The sequence below is a fragment of the Procambarus clarkii genome, chromosome 22 (genome assembly GCF_040958095.1).
Source record: "Procambarus clarkii isolate CNS0578487 chromosome 22, FALCON_Pclarkii_2.0, whole genome shotgun sequence".
Lineage (NCBI taxonomy): Eukaryota > Metazoa > Arthropoda > Malacostraca > Decapoda > Cambaridae > Procambarus > Procambarus clarkii.
The window spans coordinates 11,245,634-11,265,701 of NC_091171.1; the positions used below are offsets into that span (position 1 = coordinate 11,245,634).

Sequence of the window (20,068 nt, forward strand, 5' to 3'; positions counted from 1 at the left end):
GTGTGAGATAGTGTGAGATAGTGTGAGATAGTGTGAGAGAGTGTGAGAGAGTGTGAGATAGTGTGAGTGAGTGAGTGAGTGAGTGAGTGAGTGAGTGAGTGAGTGAGTGAGTGAGTGAGTGAGTGAGTGAGGGGGCGAGCGTGCGTGCGTGTACATACTCACCTATTTGTGCCTGCAGGATCGAGCATTGACTCTTGGATCCTGCCTTTCTAGCTGCCGGTTGTTTAAAGCAATGACTCCTGTCCTATTTCCCTATCATATCTAGTTTTAAAATTATGAACAAAGTGTGCTTCCACAACGTGCTCCTTCAGTTCATTCCATTTTCCTACTATTCTCATGCTAGAAGAAAACTTTCTAACATCTCTATGATTTCTCCGAGTTTCCAGTTTCCACCCAGCTCCCCCTCGTTCTGTTGGTATTCAGTGTGAACTTTTCATCATTTCCACTCTGTGAATCCTCCTAAGTATTTTATGTTACAGTCACATCCCACCTCTCCCTCCTTTTTTCTAGCATCGTCAGGTTCAGTTCCTTCAGTTGATCTTCATACCCAATACCTCGTAACTCTGGGACGAACCTTGTCACAAATGTCTGAACCTGTTCTACTTTCCTTATGCAATTCTTCAGGTGTGGGTCTATGATGGGGCAGCATACTCTAAGACTGGTCTCATGTAGGCTGTGTAAAGCGCTCTAAATATCTCCTTACATAAGTTTCTTAAGGACGTTCTAACTTTTTCTAGCGCAGAATACACATCTGTCGTTTTCTGCTTTATATGTGCCTCAGGAGTTAGATTGTGTGTTACGTTCACTCCCAGGTCTTTTTCTTGAATTGTCACAGGTAGGTAGTTTCCCTTCATTGTGTACTGCTGCTTTGGTCTTCTGTCATCTAGTCCCATTTTCCTAACTTTACACTGGTTCGTGTTGAACTCCAGTAGCCATTTCTTCGTTGGCGACCAGCCACCAAATTAACAAGCCCCAAAGAGCCAAGGACCACATCGAACCCCGGCAGTTCAGGCAATGAACTACCGGGAAACAGTCCAAATAGAGACGGATCATCGATCTGTGAGCAACCCGAATCCTCTGGAGTGACATCCACACAGCTGCGAACTCCTGCATCATGCTGTGAGTCTAACAGAAGGACGAACCCCACCGCCCCTAGTCATCTTCATAAGCACTGGTTACAAAGCCCCAGCCAAGAGGCGACGCATACATGAACACATCAAGCGAGGGCTCAGGTAGGCACCAAGGCACTGAACCCTGAAAACCCTGAAGAAGCAGCCAGCAATGCAGCAACCGACGCAAAGCCCCCGGAGGCTGAATCCAGCGGTCGCGAGAGAAAGGTGGAAGGGACGCCCTTAAAGGAACCAGAACAGCCGACAAAGCCACACCCGACCCGGCAGGTAGACCTTCATGGCAAAGTTCAGGTTCCCGCACAAACTCTCAAGCAACTGTCACGTGACCTGAGAGCTCCTCAGGAACGGACGAAGGTGGGAACGCAGCTGCAGCAGAGCTGCCGGAGGAAAAGACAAGGAAGTGGTCTGAGCGACCCACACAAGACCCAGCCAAGACCGAACCTGAGAGGGAGCCAGATTGGACTTCTTCCAGTTCACCAGGAACCCAAACCCGGCGGGCTGAGAAAGAACCAAATCCCTGGCGAGCAGACACACGGACTGGCTGGGAACCCAAACCAGTCGTACATCATCTAAAAACTGTAGGTTGGATCGCCAGCGCTAGGGTCTGGGGTTCCCCCATTCCCCCTCTCGGGAAGGGGATGGGGTTGTGCAGACAGCGGCACGGCAACGTGATGACGTCATGCTCGTTTGCTATTTTTCGCTGGGGAGTTCTGTCCACTCGTTCGGCTTTCAGTAGCAATTTTCCACCAGAATAGGGGTTTGTTTTGGGGCGCCTAACTTTCTGGGTGTCAGATCCGGTCGATGGCAGACATAGTATGCTCCCAACCACACGGGGGTTTCTATAGGCCATTGCTCCTTGTGCCTCTCTGAGGAGACCAGGTTCTGGCCGTGGTCCCTGGTAGGCAAGAACTCCATGCACATTGACTGATACCAGAAAGTTATTCATATTAGCCTAGATAGCTCCAGGGAGCCGACAGGGCTCCACCCAGAAATGTTGTTAGATATATATATATATAATGTGTGTATGTAGTGTAATAATAGCAAAACTGTATGTATTATTGTTCAAAGAATATAATATTTGTACTCATAGGCACGTGACATGAATACTGTATATTTATTAGTACCAATATTCAACATGTTCTGTGATACAAATATTAATATTGACAGCCCGTTGCATCATTACACTTGAAAAACAACAAAAAAAAAAAGGTAAAAACATTTACAATGTGAAGAAAATACAATACTGTATTTTCAATAGGCCCTGTCACAATTCCATGTAAACAAATGCAGGCCTAGGCTGAACTCTGATAACCAGTTATAAGGTTATTACACTCACCAGACATGCTTAGTGGTTCATAATGGTGCATAAAAATATATATAGTTGATTATAACATGTATATAGTGTGATAACAGTAAAAAGACTATCTTTTATTGTCCTAAGAATATTGTGTGTGTGTGACTAATAGGCGCAACATATTTTTGGGTTTATCGATGTTTCACATTTTATTATATAAATTTCTCAAATTATACACTTTTGAATAAAAACAAAATTGAGACATTGAAATAATTATGAAAACTGTGGCAACTGCCACCCCTTGAGTCACTGGGTCTCCAAATGGACACTCGTTCAACGCCCATAATAAACTCATTTGTTTGCTCCATCACAGCCAGAGTATGTTAGATACAATATTTTTGTTTACTTTCCCATGATCAGGGGAAAGCACTGTAACAACATCAGAAAGGAAACAAATTTTTTTAGAAATAATTTTGTCTTGCACACCACAGAAGGGGTTCCATGTGAAGGATGCACAGTACCGGGGTTAAATAATAATTAACTCATACTTCTGAATAAAAGATTACTACAAGAATATTTATTGCCTATTTCTGTTTATTAATTACGGCTATCAACAAAAATTACAAACATTTTCACTTTACACCTTGCTTACTGGTTTCATACATTGTGTATAGATTTTGTAATAATTTTGTGTTACTATAATTATTCTTTATAAAGTTGTTACTGAAAAACAATCAACATAGAATGTAATAAAATGCCTCTTTCACGTAGGGTCTTGGTAGCTCAGTGAAGCTATCTCGCTGAGATGGTTCCCCCTCAATTGAGTCACACCAGTCATTAGAGTCCTGTATGGCCTACCAGGGACTGGACCACACACACAATCTGGCTCACCTCACAGAGGAACAGTATGGTACTTTCTCAATGAGAAAATAGCCAGAAAGTAAGCCAAGCAATACAGGCAAAAGCAAATAACTGCAAAGTATAAAACAAAAATGAAGTACCAAAACAGCCAAATGACTGGGCAAATGATTCACTTAAGACTCAAATTATTCACTCAAAATTAACTTGAACATAATAATGTGAATGGCTACCAAAAGATGGTAGGACCATAAGGCCCCCCCAGGCTTCTGTGCCATCTTTGCCTCAGTCCTGTCACTGATGTCTGGTGTGGATACAGACATCCTGGAATTACTGACTGTGGCATCTTTTATTGATAAGTGCAGGCCATTCATTACACTGACTTGCAGAGGCCATTTGCTTTGGTGTCACTCTTAACCTTTACTATTTGTTTTATGTGCATTTATTTCAAGCCTCACTTGGTCTCTTCTTCGCTTTGTGCTGCGTGTGTTTAGAGCAACACTTCCCAAGTGTTCATTTAACATTCCCCCTGCATTAACAGCATTCACACTCCGTCACACTCCCCCTAGTGTGACTGGGAGTTTGTCTCCGAAAAGCAATTCAACTCTGTAGACCCATACCCTGCATAGTGCAGAGGGAACCCCCACAGGTTGGGGGTTTGCTGGCTTATTCAAATGGCACACCGCTGACGCCCCCTGAAGACCCGTTAATCCCAAGTCTGCGTTCAACGTCACTTCAACTGGTAAGCACCTCCAGTGCCTGTGTGTCTTGCTTGGTTCACATTCCTTCAGACCATGGTAACTCCCCTGCAAGCCTGTGGCATTGCTTGTAATGGTTTGACAGGTGGGCTAAGCTTCAAGTTTGTTTGCCTGTGTGTGTGCAGGTTCATGCTCATGTGGTTGTTGCAGAGCAAATCAGTTTCATTTTTGGAGTTTTGGGGATTAGAGTGGTTGGAGTTACAACGGGTGTGCTTTCGCCCCCTCCCACCCACCATCTCCTGAGTCGGCCTGCCGACACTCGAGATGGGAGGTGAAAAACATAGAAACTGCCTCCCAGAGGTTCGGCACAAACCAACTGCTGCATCAAGCAAGGCAGATGACGCAGCAGCTGAAACCAGAACCCCTAGCCGAAGGCCCCTCACTTAACGCCTGCACATACTTCGAAAGCCAATCCAAAGACAGATCCAAAAGACCAAAGAAGCACAATACCGAGGTCAACAGCCCCATTCAGAGCCAGAGAAATTGCCGACCTAGAGAGCGTACAAGGGTATTTACTGCTAGAATCCACTCTATAAGTCATTTAAATTATCGGGACCAATTATACAGAATACAGATTTAGAAATTGATTTACAATTTCTAAATCTGTATTCTCTATAGTGCAGGTGAGAAAGATACACAAAAATAATCTACACATGGAAAATATTAGAGGGATTGGTTCCAAATTTGAACATGGAAATTACATCACATGAAACTAGTAGGCATGACAGGATGTGCAAAATAGCCCCAATACAAAGCAGAGATGGAATGGGAATGCTGAGGGAGAACTCTCAAAATCAATAATCCAAAACTTTTCAATACTCTCCCACAACACAAAAGGGGCATAACTGACCGGCCTCTCACGGTGTTCAAGGGAGAACTCGACAAACACCTCCTAAAGATATCTGATCAACCAGGCTGTGAGTCCAACTTCCAACCAGGGTGTTGGAAGTGGCTGTGAGCAGTCACTTCCAACACCCTGGTTGACCAGACAACCAACTGGAAGACCTGATCATAGCGGGCCGCAGGGCCACTGATCCCCAGAACCTCCACAAGGTAGCCACAAGGTAAGTTCATCACCTTATACTATATACATCAGTTACACTTTCTCTTGTACAAGAATGCATGGTATTTTGAGGAACCACCCCATGACTTTCTACCTTGTATACTTGTCTATTGTTACTCTATACATTATTTGTGTTTAACTTAATTTGAACCTGATTATGGCTGTTCTCATCTTCCTTTGCATTGTAAACATTTGCTATCAGCCAGGGCAGTGCAATATTTTGGAAGGCTAAATACTGCATTAAACTGATAAGGCAAGAAAACTACTAAAAACTGTAAAACTCTTGAACTCTTGAAACTCTTGTTTTTAATTTACCACTCAAAATATGTTAGTTCCTCAAAATTTTAAACTTGCAAATGTCTCTGAGATACATCAACATTATATATGATGTGTCTTAGTAATTATTGGCCAATTCACATAATTATACAACGACAAACCTATGGAATCGCAAAGGATATTATTGTAAGAAATTCAGAGGATAATCAACTAATTTTAGAACTCCTACCACAGCTTCCAGAGAAATTACACAGGTCTTTAACTAATGTTAATAATATATTTAATATTTTAAAAAGTACAATGAAACAAGGCAGTAGCCATGACATCTTGATTTAGCCTTGGGAAAAATTAATTAGAAAGTAGTGTCACAAAAGGGTAGAGACGAGTTAAATTGGCTTAAAATTTGACTATATGGACCCAAATGTTTCGTCACAGGCCTAAGCACAAATGTTTAAGTGTCACAAGATAAATACCATGCCAGGAAGGTCAGTCTTCATTCCAGTTGTATACAAAATTTGATAAATTATATTAATAATAGAGCATGCCATTCAGTATGTCTATCCAACTTTTGATCAGCTAGAGGCCATCTTCTTTACTGACATCTTTTGTGAACTACATCTATGTTTTGAGAATGAAGACTTGAAAATATATAATGTTTTATAACAAAAACATACTAAGTGAAGAGAGTTTTGCTACATACTTTTTAGAAATCACTTAAAAATCTACAATTGTAACATTTTAGAAGATAGGTCAACAATCTTCAATGTGAAAACTTAAAAAAAACTCAAATTTCTACAAGAGAATCAATATCAACTGACCACTCGGCTAAAGTCAATCGGAGCAAGTGGATGAGGAATTCGTACTGTAAGTGAGCTTTGAAATTTTTTTTTTTTAACTTTAATGTAAAAAAGTGACTTTCAGACTCGCATGTGCCACCAAACATTGACAAGAGTTTTTAAACCAGGGGGAAGTGGTCATTTGTAAGAAGTTTAAAGAAGTACTGCCCTACTTCTTGTCTGCCGGCTAGGAACGGGTCAGCTTGTAGTTCACACGGCTCAAGTTGTACGGTGGAAGACTGATTTTCAACCGCAACTCCTAGTGGATTATTGAAAAGTATTAGTTTTTTTTCAGTCATTCAAATTCAAGAAATCGTTTTCAAAAATCTTAACTATAGATTCTACATTGGACTGGATGAAAATTCATGTTTTCACACACGAGCAGTGGCAATTTTTTGGCAACAAAATTCTTTGCTAATAAGTTTACATTTTTTATCTTTTTTATAATTATATATAGTATTTCTCATAATACACACTCATTCACAGGCTGCAGCTTACACACACACACACACACTTCGGCCACTAGTTGGAAAGCCCTGCTATTCAAGTAAAACAAATTCACCGACAACAGTCACTTTATATCACTTTATAACACACAGTCACAGCATTATCTAAGCATCGGTCACTACAAACGGATGCAGACAAACGAGTTAACTAGACTAAAACGTGGCAAACAACTTTCTAGGTTAAATTGAAAATAATATATTTGATGCACAAATGAGAAAGTAAGAAATTACATGACCTGTATAAAACTTCAAAATTAAAAGATGAAGGTTTGGATAAAAAATGGTTAACATTTTGAAGCCCAGTAAATAGGCAGTGAATTAAAAGAAAAAATAAGTTTTAGGATTCATTAGCAAAACATTGAAACTTTGATTCAGCAAAGTCAACCTTGCTATGTACAGTATCTTGGTGTAATATATCCAAAAATACTGAATTCAGTTTGGCTCACTATATCTAAGGAGGATATACACACAGCAGTGAAAGATGCTCAGAGTGTCAACCAATAAAAAGGGCACTCAAACTAAAAAGCAAATATGGAACCAATTAGGCACTAAGTTTATTTAGCTATATTAGGTTAAGGAAAAAGACGACTGTAAATACATCCAAAAGTTCAAGAGCATGGCAATATTCATTCAGAATATGATTCAATGTTCAGTCACACAACACGCAGCAATGAGTTTTAAATCACAGGCAAATGATTTTAGTCAATTTCTGAGATATCTTTTCTCTAACAGTGGTAAATATATAGAATTTACCAGTACCAGAATGCACTAGCACCATTAATATGTTTAAAACATGTTAGACAAATACCTCGATTCAAATCCACAGCTTTCATTGTTTGGGCCACCATAAGTCTTCTACTATATAAACAGCTTCGTTTGGACCCAATGGTCTGATGCTGTTTGGTATCCTTTTTGTTCCTTTGTATCTATGAGGCAGAAAGTGAAGTACTGTATATACAGGAAAGATCTTAGGAGCATAAAAGGGAAATGGAATAGGCAAGAAATGCATGTATGGTTAGGGCTGCCTGGAGGCTTTACTGTTAAAATTAATAAAAAGGCACTCCTGGAATAAATCAGGTACCAAGCATATACAACATTTAAATTGCGTATATTTATATAGTACAGTATATATAGTGTGTGACTGATGCATGTACTTCATATGATTTATTTATTAATTATATTTATATCTACTGTATAAGAGAAAATGGCAGCTTCTGTCTATATGAGGGTGGAGGGCAGATGCTTGGGGCTAGTTTTACCCAACATTACAGGGTGAATGGCATGGAGTATGGAACAAACATAGGCAGGTCAGGGTCAGTTCTATTACTCCTATTAAGAGGGGGTCTGGCATAACAGTGATCCCTCCCACACAATCAGTAAAAGGTCCCTAGATTTCTTAGCATATAAATACTATACAGATAACTGGAAATGGCTGTCTGAGGTTGGAGGCCAGACTGGCTAGAGGAGGAAAGAAGAGAGAGGGAAGGGAAGAGGCAGAGTATCTTGAGCACTACAAGGTACCCTTTTTGGTAGTAAATAAATCATAATAATAATAATAATAATAATAATAATTATATATATATATATATATTTATTTATATATATATATATATATATATATATATATATATATATATATATATATATATATATATATATGCAAACAAGCCTGAATGGTCCCCAGGACTATATACAACTGAAAACTCACACCCCAGAAGTGACTCGAACCCATACTCCCACAACTGGTATGTACAGGGACGCCTTAATCCGCTTGACCATCACGACCGGACATAAGGAAGTGATAGCCGAGGCTATATGAACCACTTCCCCGCCGGCACTCGGATGGTAATCTTGGGCATAGCATTTTATCAAATCACCTCATTCTTTGGGGCACACGTGAGGAACACAAATGCAAACAAGCCTGAATGGTCCCCAGGACTATATACAACTGAAAACTCACTGCCCCAAAGAATGAGGTGATTTGATAAAATGCTATGCCCAAGATTACCATCCGAGTGCCGGCGGGGAAGTGGTTCATATAGCCTCGGCTATCACTTCCTTATGTCCGGTCGTGATGGTCAAGCGGATTAAGGCGTCCCTGTACATACCAGTTGTGGGAGTATGGGTTCGAGTCACTTCTGGGGTGTGAGTTTTCAGTTGTATATAGTCCTGGGGACCATTCAGGCTTGTTTGCATTTGTGTTCCTCACGTGTGCCCCAAAGAATGAGGTGATTTGATAAAATGCTATGCCCAAGATTACCATCCGAGTGCCGGCGGGGAAGTGGTTCATATAGCCTCGGCTATCACTTCCTTATGTCCGGTCGTGATGGTCAAGCGGATTAAGGCGTCCCTGTACATACCAGTTGTGGGAGTATGGGTTCGAGTCACTTCTGGGGTGTGAGTTTTCAGTTGTATATAGTCCTGGGGACCATTCAGGCTTGTTTGCATTTGTGTTCCTCACGTGTGCCCCAAAGAATGAGGTGATTTGATAAAATGCTATGCCCAAGATTACCATCCGAGTGCCGGCGGGGAAGTGGTTCATATAGCCTCGGCTATCACTTCCTTATGTCCGGTCGTGATGGTCAAGCGGATTAAGGCGTCCCTGTACATACCAGTTGTGGGAGTATGGGTTCGAGTCACTTCTGGGGTGTGAGTTTTCAGTTATATATATATATATATATATATATATATATATATATATATATATATATATATATATATATATATATATATATATATATATATATATATATATTTATATATTATTTATTATTACATAAATATTATATATATATATACTGTAATATATATATAAATATAAATATATATATACTGTAATATATATATAAATATATATATATATATATATATATATATATTTATTTATATATATATATATAACTAAGTATATGTCGTACCTAATAGCCAGAACGCACTTCTCAGCCTACTATGCAAGGCCAAATTTGCCTAATAAGCCAAGTTTTCATGAATTAATTGTTTTTCGACTACCTAACCTAACCTAACCTAACCTATAAAGATAGGTTAGGTTAGGTTAGGTTAGGTAGGGTTGGTTAGGTTCGGTCATATATCTACGTTAATTTTAACTCCAATAAAAAAAAATTGACCTCATACATAATGAAATGGGTAGCTTTATCATTTCATAAGAAAAAAATTAGAGAAAATATATTAATTTCGGAAAACTTGGCTTATTAGGCAAATCGGGCCTTGCATAATAGGCTGAGAAGGGCGTTCTGGCTACTAGGTACGACATATATATATATATATATATATATGCGAACAAGCCTGAATGGTCCCCAGGACTATATGCGAATGAAAACTCACACCCCAGAAGTGACTCGAACCCATACTCCCAGAAGCAACGCAACTGGTAACTACAGGGCGCCTTAATCCGCTTGACCATCACGGCCGTCAAAAGGAAGTGATAGCCGAGGCTATTTGAGCCACTTCCCCGACGGCAACTCGGATGGTAATCTTGGGCATAGCATTTCACCTGGGATGGTCAAGCGGATTAAGGCGCCCTGTAGTTACCAGTTGCGTTGCTTCTGGGAGTATGGGTTCGAGTCACTTCTGGGGTGTGAGTTTTCATTCATATATATATATATATATATATATATATATATATATATATATATATATATATATATATATATATATATATATATATATATATATATATATATATATATGGCACAACTCTCCTAAACACGAGAGTGAAGTATACAACTTTAGAAACACTTTCCCACCAGGAGACTCGAACCCTAGCCAGCACAGAAGCCTTCCAGCAACTGGCATAACAGGTACGCCTTAACCCACTCCACCACCTGCTCAGACCCTTAAAAGAGATGGTAATTTCGGAGTATTTAACACTCCAAAGACCACCACCTCCCAAGAGCACTAGAGCAAGTGAGGGGTCATTTTTACGTTTTTTTCATCAAGTCCCTGTTAATATGGGAGAACACTGTGTCTATGCTTAAGGCACAACTCTCCTAAACACGAGAGTGAAGTATACAACTTTAGAAACACTTTCCCACCAGGAGACTTGAACCCTAGCCAGCACAGAAGCCTTCCAGCAACTGGCATAACAGGTACGCCTTAACCCACTCCACCACCTGCTCAGACCCTTAAAAGAGATGGTAATTTCGGAGTATTTAACACTCCAAAGACCACCACCTCCCAAGAGCACTAGAGCAAGTGAGGGGTCATTTTTACGTTTTTTTCATCAAGTCCCTGTTAATATGGGAGAACACTGTGTCTATGCTTAAGGCACAACTCTCCTAAACACGAGAGTGAAGTATACAACTTTAGAAACGTAAAGATACGGAAAAAAGAAAACGGAAAAAAGAAAAAGAAAGAAAACGGAAAAAAACGTAAAAATGACCCCTCACTTGCTCTATATATATATATATATAAATATATATATATATATATATATATATATATATATATATATATATATATATATATATATATACATATATACATATATACATATATACATATATACATATATACATATATACATATATACATATATACATACATACCTTCCTCCCTTGGGTAAAAGTGACCATGTCTTTTTGGGAATAAAGTATGCAATGCGTTATAAGCTGGAAGAAAATAAGGAGGTTGAAGCAGTTGAAAAACCAGACTTCAGGAGAGGACATTATGGTGGCCTTAGAAATTTTTTTAGTGAGTATAATTGGACAGACTTGATGCTAGGCAAGGAAGTGAATGAGATGTATGGCAAGTTTTGTGAAATATATGATAAAGGTACAAAAAAATTTATACCAAAACAGAGATGCAGAACTAGGAAACAGGATTGGTTCAATAGAAATTGCGAGAGGGCTAGAGACCGAAAGACACAAAAATGGAATCAATACAGGAAGAGGCCGAACCCCCAAACATACCAGCGATACAAAGATGCGAGAAACAACTACACGGCAGTGAGGAGAGAGGCAGAAAGAAATTTTGAAAAAGGGATTGCGGACAAATGTAAAACAGAACCAGGTCTATTCTATAAATTCATAAACAACAAATTGCAGGTAAAGGATAATATTCAGAGGTTGAAAATGGGAAATAGATTCACGGAAGATGAAAAGGAAATGTGTGAAACACTAAACGAAAAGTTCCAAAGTGTGTTTGTACAAAATGAAATCTTTAGGGAACCAGATACAATAAGAATTCCAGAGAACAACATAGAACACATAGAGGTGTCTAGAGACGAAGTGGAAAAAACCAGCGTTGAATGTAATGAAACGCCATTTTCTGGGTGAGACCCGGAGGCTCCCCGGAGCTTTACCGGCTGATATGCTAATGTCAGACTTTGGCATCAGTCATGTGTATGGAGTTCTAGGGCCTACCGGGGACCACGAGCCAGAACCTGGCCCCCTCAGAGAGGCAAGGGGAGCAATGGCCTATAGAAACCCCCGTGTGGTTGGAAGCATTCTATGTCTGCCATCGACCGGGTCAAGCATCCAGAAAGGTAAGCATTCCAAAACAAACCCCTATTCTGGTGAAAATTGCTACCTAAGCCGAACTAGTGAATAGAACTCTTCAACAGAAAACACGGAAACTAGTATGACGTCATACGTCACCGCGCCGCTGTCTGCGCAGCTCCCCCCTCCCCGGGAGGGGGAAGGGGGAGCCCCAGACCTCCCACGCCGGCTATCCACCCATCAGTTCTGAGGCTGGATGTCAAAACACGCGAAAAACGCCGACCGGAGGGAGGGAGGGTTGCCGGGGAGCCTCCGGGTCTCACCCAGAAAATGGCGTTTCATTACATTCAACGCTGGTTTTCTGGGGGGAGCCCCGTCGGCTCCCCGGAGCTAACTACCCACAGAGGAAGGTCAAAGGGACAAAACCGGGAGGCGGACACCACGCACCCCCCAAGGAGGCGAGACAACCGGCAGCAAACGCCAACCCAAGGCGCCACAGCCCCGAAAATCCCGGGAACAACACGAGAACCACGAGCAGCAAGGCCCCTGCACGAACACCAAAAATCCATGCCCGAAAGACTGCAAGGCCACGTCGCCCAGACGGCAGCGAGAGCAGCGAAGCCACGAACGCCACAGGCATGAGGGAAGAACACAGGCAGCTTAGCCACAAGAACACGGCTGACCACCCGGGACACCATCACCCGCGAACCGGGAAGAACAGAACCGGATCAACGCAAAACGCGCTCCGGACCCAAACGCCGTGGCACGCAAACAACAGCAGAGGGCCGCCACTGAACACAAAAACGACACACCCCCGGCCCGACCAACAAAGCACCAACAAACCCTGGACCCCTCCAGAATGCAGCAGCCCCACCCCGCGCCAGAAAAGATGGAGACTGCTGCCATCAAACAACCAAAACGCTAAAACCGAAGGAGCAAGAAAACACAGCGAACCGACCCCCAGAGGCAAAGGCCCAAAGGAAAGAGCCGACGAAAAAACACACCGGAACCGAAGGGGCACTACCAACCGAGGAGAAGACGGAGCACGCTGACCAGAGACCAGGATGGTGCAAGCGGCGCACGAACAGGCCGGAGGTGAAATGACGCACAAGACAGCTGACTAACGGTGCAGAAGCAACACCAAGACCGAAAGCAAGCTGAAGCGGCTCCGCCTGCGCCGCACGAAAAGAGGCGACAGTATGTGGCAAGACGACGGCCCCCAACCCCCACTAGAAAACCAAGCCGAGAGTAAACCAAGCCAACAAGAAGGACCCACCGAAGAAGGGACAGGAAAAGGAAGGACCGCCAAAATACCCCATACTGCCGCCAAGAAGCACGCAGGTGGGACACCTACCACGAAGCCACCCGACCACCAACCGGAGGCGAGACCACGAGGCAGAACATAAGCAGCCCCGACAAGGCCCCCCCGAGCCCAGGAAAAAGGCGGAGCCGCGAGAAGATCTCGGGCGCGACCACCGAAACCCAGGCGGCACAAGGAGATGGAACGTCTGCCGAACAGAAAAACTCCGAAGCATGCAAGCCCGCCAGGAGTTCAGAAACGACGGGTCCGACGCGAGACATCGCAAGAACCCCCCCAAAAAAAAAATAAAACAACAACAACAACCGGCAGGGCAAGCTAGGAAAACCAAAGAAGGCGGAAGGGTCGCCGCCAGAACAGGACCCGAACCAAGGGGCCCGAACAACTGCAACAGACCGAGACAAAGAAGCACATCACAGGACACAGGCTGACCAACGCCTAAGAACACACGCAGAACATTCCTGCTGCAGAAGAGGCAGGAAGAAAGAGCAGAAGCACAAAAAAAAAAAAAAAAAAACCAGGAGAACAACCAGGGGTGGACAATCAGGCAGGGACAAAAACCCCACGCAATCCCCAGGCACAAAACAGCAGCAAAGCGCCACTCCACAACCGGACACAGGAACAAGGACACGCCACCGTGAAACACGGTACCAATGCTCACGTGCAGCAGCAGCAGCAACAGGCACCACTGCAACATGCAACATGTAAATAGCAACTCCCCTCTGCAAAGGCAGAGAACGGAGCAGGCAGACCCCAGACAGGGCCAACGGAGACACGACAAAACCCTGCAGGCCCAGAAACCTGCACCAGGCGACCGACGGCGGAGAAACCCCGCTCGATACCTGCTGGATGAGGTACTGGGAGCTCTTTTACACCTCAAGCCCGGCCCAAGGTCAGGCCAGACCGGCCAGAGGATGGCCCACCAGGCAGCTGCTAGGAGCAGTCCACCGGCCCACATACCCCCACAACCAGGACGGGCCGGAACTGCCATACGAAAACAGGCCAGTGCGCCCTGGAAGTCCACGGACGAACCAGCAAGAAGGCTTATGCTCGCAAGTAGGTCGTGTAACAAGCACAGACCACTGATGGTAATACAGTGTTCCCCAAAAGTGCCAATAGCACCACTGCACTCCACTGGTACTATCCCGCAAGTTCTACCAGATAGGCGGGACCCAAGAGCCAGAGCTCAAATCCTGCAAGCACAGCCAGGAGCCTCACCAGGTGAGTACAGAACCAACCCTACAACCCCCACACCTCACAACATTAAAAAAGGAGGGTCCCCTGAACGACTGTAGCAAGGGTTGGACATGCACAGGAGGGGGACAGGAGTGGGTGATAAAGGGACAGTCACTGGTGTGCGAACGGTCTCAGTCGTACAAAATTATACCTAAATAAAGACAGGTATATGAACACCGCCGCATCCAGCGCCCGGCCAAAAGACGCCAGACCGCAGAAACTCACCTGGCGAATGGTGGCTCGAACTTGACACGACTCAACCGTGCCCAGAAGAACTTGGGAGCACCGCCAGGTGAAGACGCCAGAGCCGGACCCGCAGGAGAACAGGGAGAGGCGAAGGAGGCGGTCCACACCCATGACACAGAAAACCGCGGTGTCCTCCCCACAACTGGGAACCAGGACACCCCTGGCGCAAAGGGGCACATACCGCAGCCAGGGAGAAGAACGAGAGGCGAAGCACTGTAGCAAAAAAGGGCGCAAAACCCCAGCACTGAACCATCGCCCAGACCAAAACAAACTCCACGGCGCATGCGCATAACACGCTGGCCGAACCGCACACCCTCCCTGCGGGAAGGCGCCAGCCAGGACTATTGCACGAGAAAAAGAGCCAAAAGAGGAAGCAGGAACAAGAAAACCGGCCAAAGAAGCAAAGAGCCCAAAAAAAGGGAACCCAAACGGGCGACAAGTAGCCCAAACGGGCGACAAGTAGCCCAAACGGGCGACAAGTAGCCCAAACGGCCGACAAGTAGCCCAACCGGGCGACAAGTAGCCCAACAGGGCGACAAGTAGCCCAACAGGGCGACAAGTAGCCCAACAGGGCGACAAGTAGCCCAACAGGGCGACAAGTACTAGGAGCCGACAGACGTTCCAATAATGCGGGAAGTAGCGAAAAACCTTCCCGTACCCTCGAGAACACAGAAGCCAACACTAGTCCCGAAGGCACACGAAGGCGCAGGCGCACCCGAGATCAAAAGTCACGCAGAACCCCATCGAACGGGGAAACATGACAAAAACACCGTCCCAAAAAGCGGGGGAGGAAACATCCACCCACAGGACGGAACCAACCGACTCAAAGGCCAAGGAACCGAGCCCGGGGAGGGGCCGACGTCCAACAGCACGTACGGCGAGTGGGGAGGAAAAACCCCACTCCGCGTAACCACAAGCCCCGCCTAGAGGGGGATAAAACCCCCCACGGGGTCTAACGGGGCCAAGGCCCCCCAAGTCAGCCCCTCCCCAGCCCCGGGAACCTACACGACAGGCCCCGGGGCCGAGCCGTTCCCCCAAAGCCCCGGCCGTACCAGAAAACCGGGGCAGCCGTGAAAACACTAAGGAAGGGAGCCCACTGGCAGACTCATACAACACGGCTGGAGGAACAGGCCCAAATGCCCCCGTCACTACCCCGGAAGGGGAATTCCCCGAGACTGCCCGAGTCTCAACACCACCAAACACCCCGCCCTGAACCTACAGACGGTAAGGAACCGGATGCAGGCAGGAAGGGTGAACCAGGGGAAAAACGAAATACAACGGGGCAGCCCCGGGGCTCCCGGGGAGGAAACCACGAGAACGTTGCCACCACCAAGGCTCAAGTGCAACGCCCCTGCTGCCCGCACCCGCTTTGTTAGCACAACTGGGTAACCGAGCCACAACGAGCAACCAAACTCGCAGGACACCGGGTCGAAGGTGTCACCGACCCCACAGGCAGCAGACGGAGGCAAAACAGAGAGTCACCCAGAGACAAAAGGTGAGAGCAACCCTCAAACTCGCTGGAAGCGAGGGGGGGGCTCAGGGGCCACATCCATCGGACCCGCGCGCCCCCAGGGGTTTCCCAGGGTCCCGAGCGTTTACTTTAAGAGGACTCGCGCTCAGGTAATCCCAGGCAGGGTACTGCTAACCGGCACCCAAGCTACCAAACAACTTTCTAAGAGCTGAACCCCCGGGACGTGTACACTCACGGGGACCTAGCAGGGGGTACCACCAGAAATACTCAGAACACAAGGGACACAAGGGGCAAGAACGAAGGCAGACCCCCCCACCAGGTATAGAAACAAAAGAAAAAGAAAACCCCGCAAGAGGACAGCGTACCCAAGCGGAACAGAGCCGGCCGCTATGATTGGTAAAGACAAGCTGCACAGTACCCCGCGCCCCACCAGTGCAAACACTGCCCCTTACTCTAAGGCGAACAAGGGAGACAGAACACCCGAGCACACAAAGAGCGGCCGAAAACCAAGCGGTAAACGGCCAAGCAGGGGCAGGACCCAAGGAACTTGTGGAAGGTGGCCCCAAGCCCCAAGGGCAGTACTTACAGGGCACCTAGGGAAGGGAACCCTAGGCGCATGCAGCCCGAGTACTGAAGAATCACACCCGGCTCACGCACCACCTAGAAAACAGACACCACACTCTAGGTACAGTGCTGAAACAACCACTGGAGCCGGAGCACATAACCATTGCCTATAGCATCAGCCGAAGAACTGATGGGTGGATAGCCGGCGTGGGAGGTCTGGGGCTCCCCCTTCCCCCTCCCGGGGAGGGGGGAGCTGCGCAGACAGCGGCGCGGTGACGTATGACGTCATACTAGTTTCCGTGTTTTCTGTTGAAGAGTTCTATTCACTAGTTCGGCTTAGGTAGCAATTTTCACCAGAATAGGGGTTTGTTTTGGAATGCTTACCTTTCTGGATGCTTGACCCGGTCGATGGCAGACATAGAATGCTTCCAACCACACGGGGGTTTCTATAGGCCATTGCTCCCCTTGCCTCTCTGAGGGGGCCAGGTTCTGGCTCGTGGTCCCCGGTAGGCCCTAGAACTCCATACACATGACTGATGCCAAAGTCTGACATTAGCATATCAGCCGGTAAAGCTCCGGGGAGCCGACGGGGCTCCCCCCAGAAAATGCTCAAGGAGCTCGGTAAGAACAAAGCAGCTGGCCCAGATGGCGTTTCACCATGGGTTCTGAGAGAATGTGCATCTGAGCTCAGCATTCCACTTCACCTGATCTTTCAGGCATCCCTGTGTACAGGAATCGTAGCAGACGGGTGGAAACAGGCTAACATAGTTCCAATCTACAAAAGTGGCAGCAGGGAAGACCCCCTCAATTATAGACCTGTATCATTGACAAGTGTAATAGTGAAAGTATTGGAAAAACTAATCAAAACTAAATGGGTAGAACACCTAGAGAGAAATGATATAATATCAGACAGACAGTATGGTTTTCGATCTGGAAGATCCTGTGTATCGAATTTACTCAGTTTCTATGATCGAGCCACAGAGATATTACAGGAAAGAGATGGTTGGGTTGACTGCATCTATCTGGACCTAAAAAAGGCTTTCGACAGAGTTCCACATAAGAGGTTGTTCTGGAAACTGGAAAATATTGGAGGGGTGACAGGTAAGCTTCTATCATGGATGAAAAATTTTCTGACTGATAGAAAAATGAGGGCAGTAATCAGAGGCAATGTATCAGAATGGAGAAATGTCACAAGTGGAGTACCACAGGGTTCAGTTCTTGCACCAGTGATGTTTATTGTGTACATAAATGATCTACCAGTTGGTATACAGAATTATATGAACATGTTTGCTGATGATGCTAAGATAATAGGAAGGATAAGAAATTTAGATGACTGTCATGCCCTTCAAGAAGACCTGGACAAAATAAGTATATGGAGCACCACTTGGCAAATGGAATTTAATGTTAATAAATGTCATGTTATGGAATGTGGAATAGGAGAACATAGACCCCACACAACCTATATATTATGTGAGAAATCTTTAAAGAATTCTGATAAAGAAAGAGATCTAGGAGTGGTTCTAGATAGAAAACTATCACCTGAGGACCACATAAAGAATATTGTGCAAGGAGCCTATGCTATGCTTTCTAACTTCAGAATTGCATTTAAATACATGGATGGCGATATACTAAAGAAATTGTTCATGACTTTTGTTAGGCCAAAGCTAGAATATGCAGCTGTTGTGTGGTGCCCATATCTTAAGAAGCACATCAACAAACTGGAAAAGGTGCAAAGACATGCTACTAAGTGGCTCCCAGAACTGAAGGGCAAGAGCTACGAGGAGAGGTTAGAAGCATTAAATATGCCAAAACTAGAAGACAGAAGAAAAAGAGGTGATATGATCACTACATACAAAATAGTTACAGGAATTGATAAAATCGACAGGGAAGACTTCCTGAGACCTGGAATTTCAAGAACAAGAGGTCATAGATTTAAACTAGCTAAACACAGATGCCGAAGAAATATAAGAAAATTCACCTTCGCAAATAGAGTGGTAGACGGTTGGAACAAGTTAAGTGAGAAGGTGGTGGAGGCCAAGACCGTCAGTAGTTTCAAAGCGTTATATGACAAAGAGTGCTGGGAAGACGGGACACCACGAGCGTAGCTCTCATCCTGTAACTACACTTAGGTAATTACACTTAGGTAATTACATACATACAGTGACACCTCGACTTATGACTGCCCCTACCTATGAATTTTTCGAGTTACTACATAAATTTTATCGGAAAATGGAACTCGACTTTCAACCGTGCCATCGACTAACGACCTTTGTTGATACGTATTTGGATCAACCGAGCGTGTGTTCCTGGTGGAACGGCCGACCCCTCCTCAGTTCACCAGACCTGCGCGCTTAGTGATGATCGCACATGTAAAGAATTTCAGTTTTTTTTTGCTTTTTTGTTTTTTGAACATAAAAGTAATTATTATATATCACACCATGGGTCCCAAGACAGTCAGTGGTAAGATTCAACCTAAGAAAACACATGTGAGGATGACCATAGAGGAAAAACAAGAGATCAATCGTAAACATGAAAATGGAATAAGGGTTGTTGATGTAGACTAGAGGATGTCCCTTCCTCATCTATTAAGAAAATGTGTGTGCAGTATGAGAAGAATGGCAAAATTTTGCTGAGAAGTGTCACCCAAAGAAAGCTGTAGTAGGCCGTTGTGTTAACCTTTTTAATCACTATACTGCGCCAACCGAGAAAACTCTGATTTTTTCGTACACATTCTAAATGTGTGCGAGGTTGGTTGTGTACGAAATGGACTCTTAGGACCTCCAATGAGAGGAAGCCATCTTGGAAAACATTCCAAGAATGCCCTAGGGCTGCTGGCTGGGTTAGTACTGAGTGAGCAACCATGGGTGGCGCACGCGCCTCTGGCTCCGAAACACCGTTCCGACGCGGTGTTGAAAGATCGCACTCTGTCAGAGAAATTCAAACCTTATTGTTTGAAGAACATAAGGGTCATAATATTGGTTAAGCTAGGCACAATAAGGACCTAACACAAAGGTCGAATGCAAGTGATACAGCACCTATGGGGACGACACAGCGAG

At 44.8% G+C, this 20,068-nt stretch overlaps 1 protein-coding gene across 15 annotated transcripts in view; it reads right to left on the bottom strand.

Annotated features, from left to right (window-relative positions):
• Window positions 1-20,068, bottom strand: part of LOC123757399 (mesoderm induction early response protein 1) — a 170,656-nt gene that overhangs the window by 106,648 nt on the left and 43,940 nt on the right. For 14 of the 15 annotated variants that reach the window (XM_045740983.2, XM_045740964.2, XM_045741000.2 and 11 more), the window contains 2 exons: window positions 7,530-7,647; window positions 6,389-6,474 (listed from right to left, as the gene is read on the bottom strand). The exons of the other annotated variant lie outside the window; for it this stretch is intronic. In XM_045740983.2, coding sequence (XP_045596939.1) covers window positions 6,389-6,474; window positions 7,530-7,647 — 204 coding nt within the window. The remainder of the gene's footprint in view (window positions 1-6,388; window positions 6,475-7,529; window positions 7,648-20,068) is intronic. 15 annotated transcript variants of the gene reach the window in all.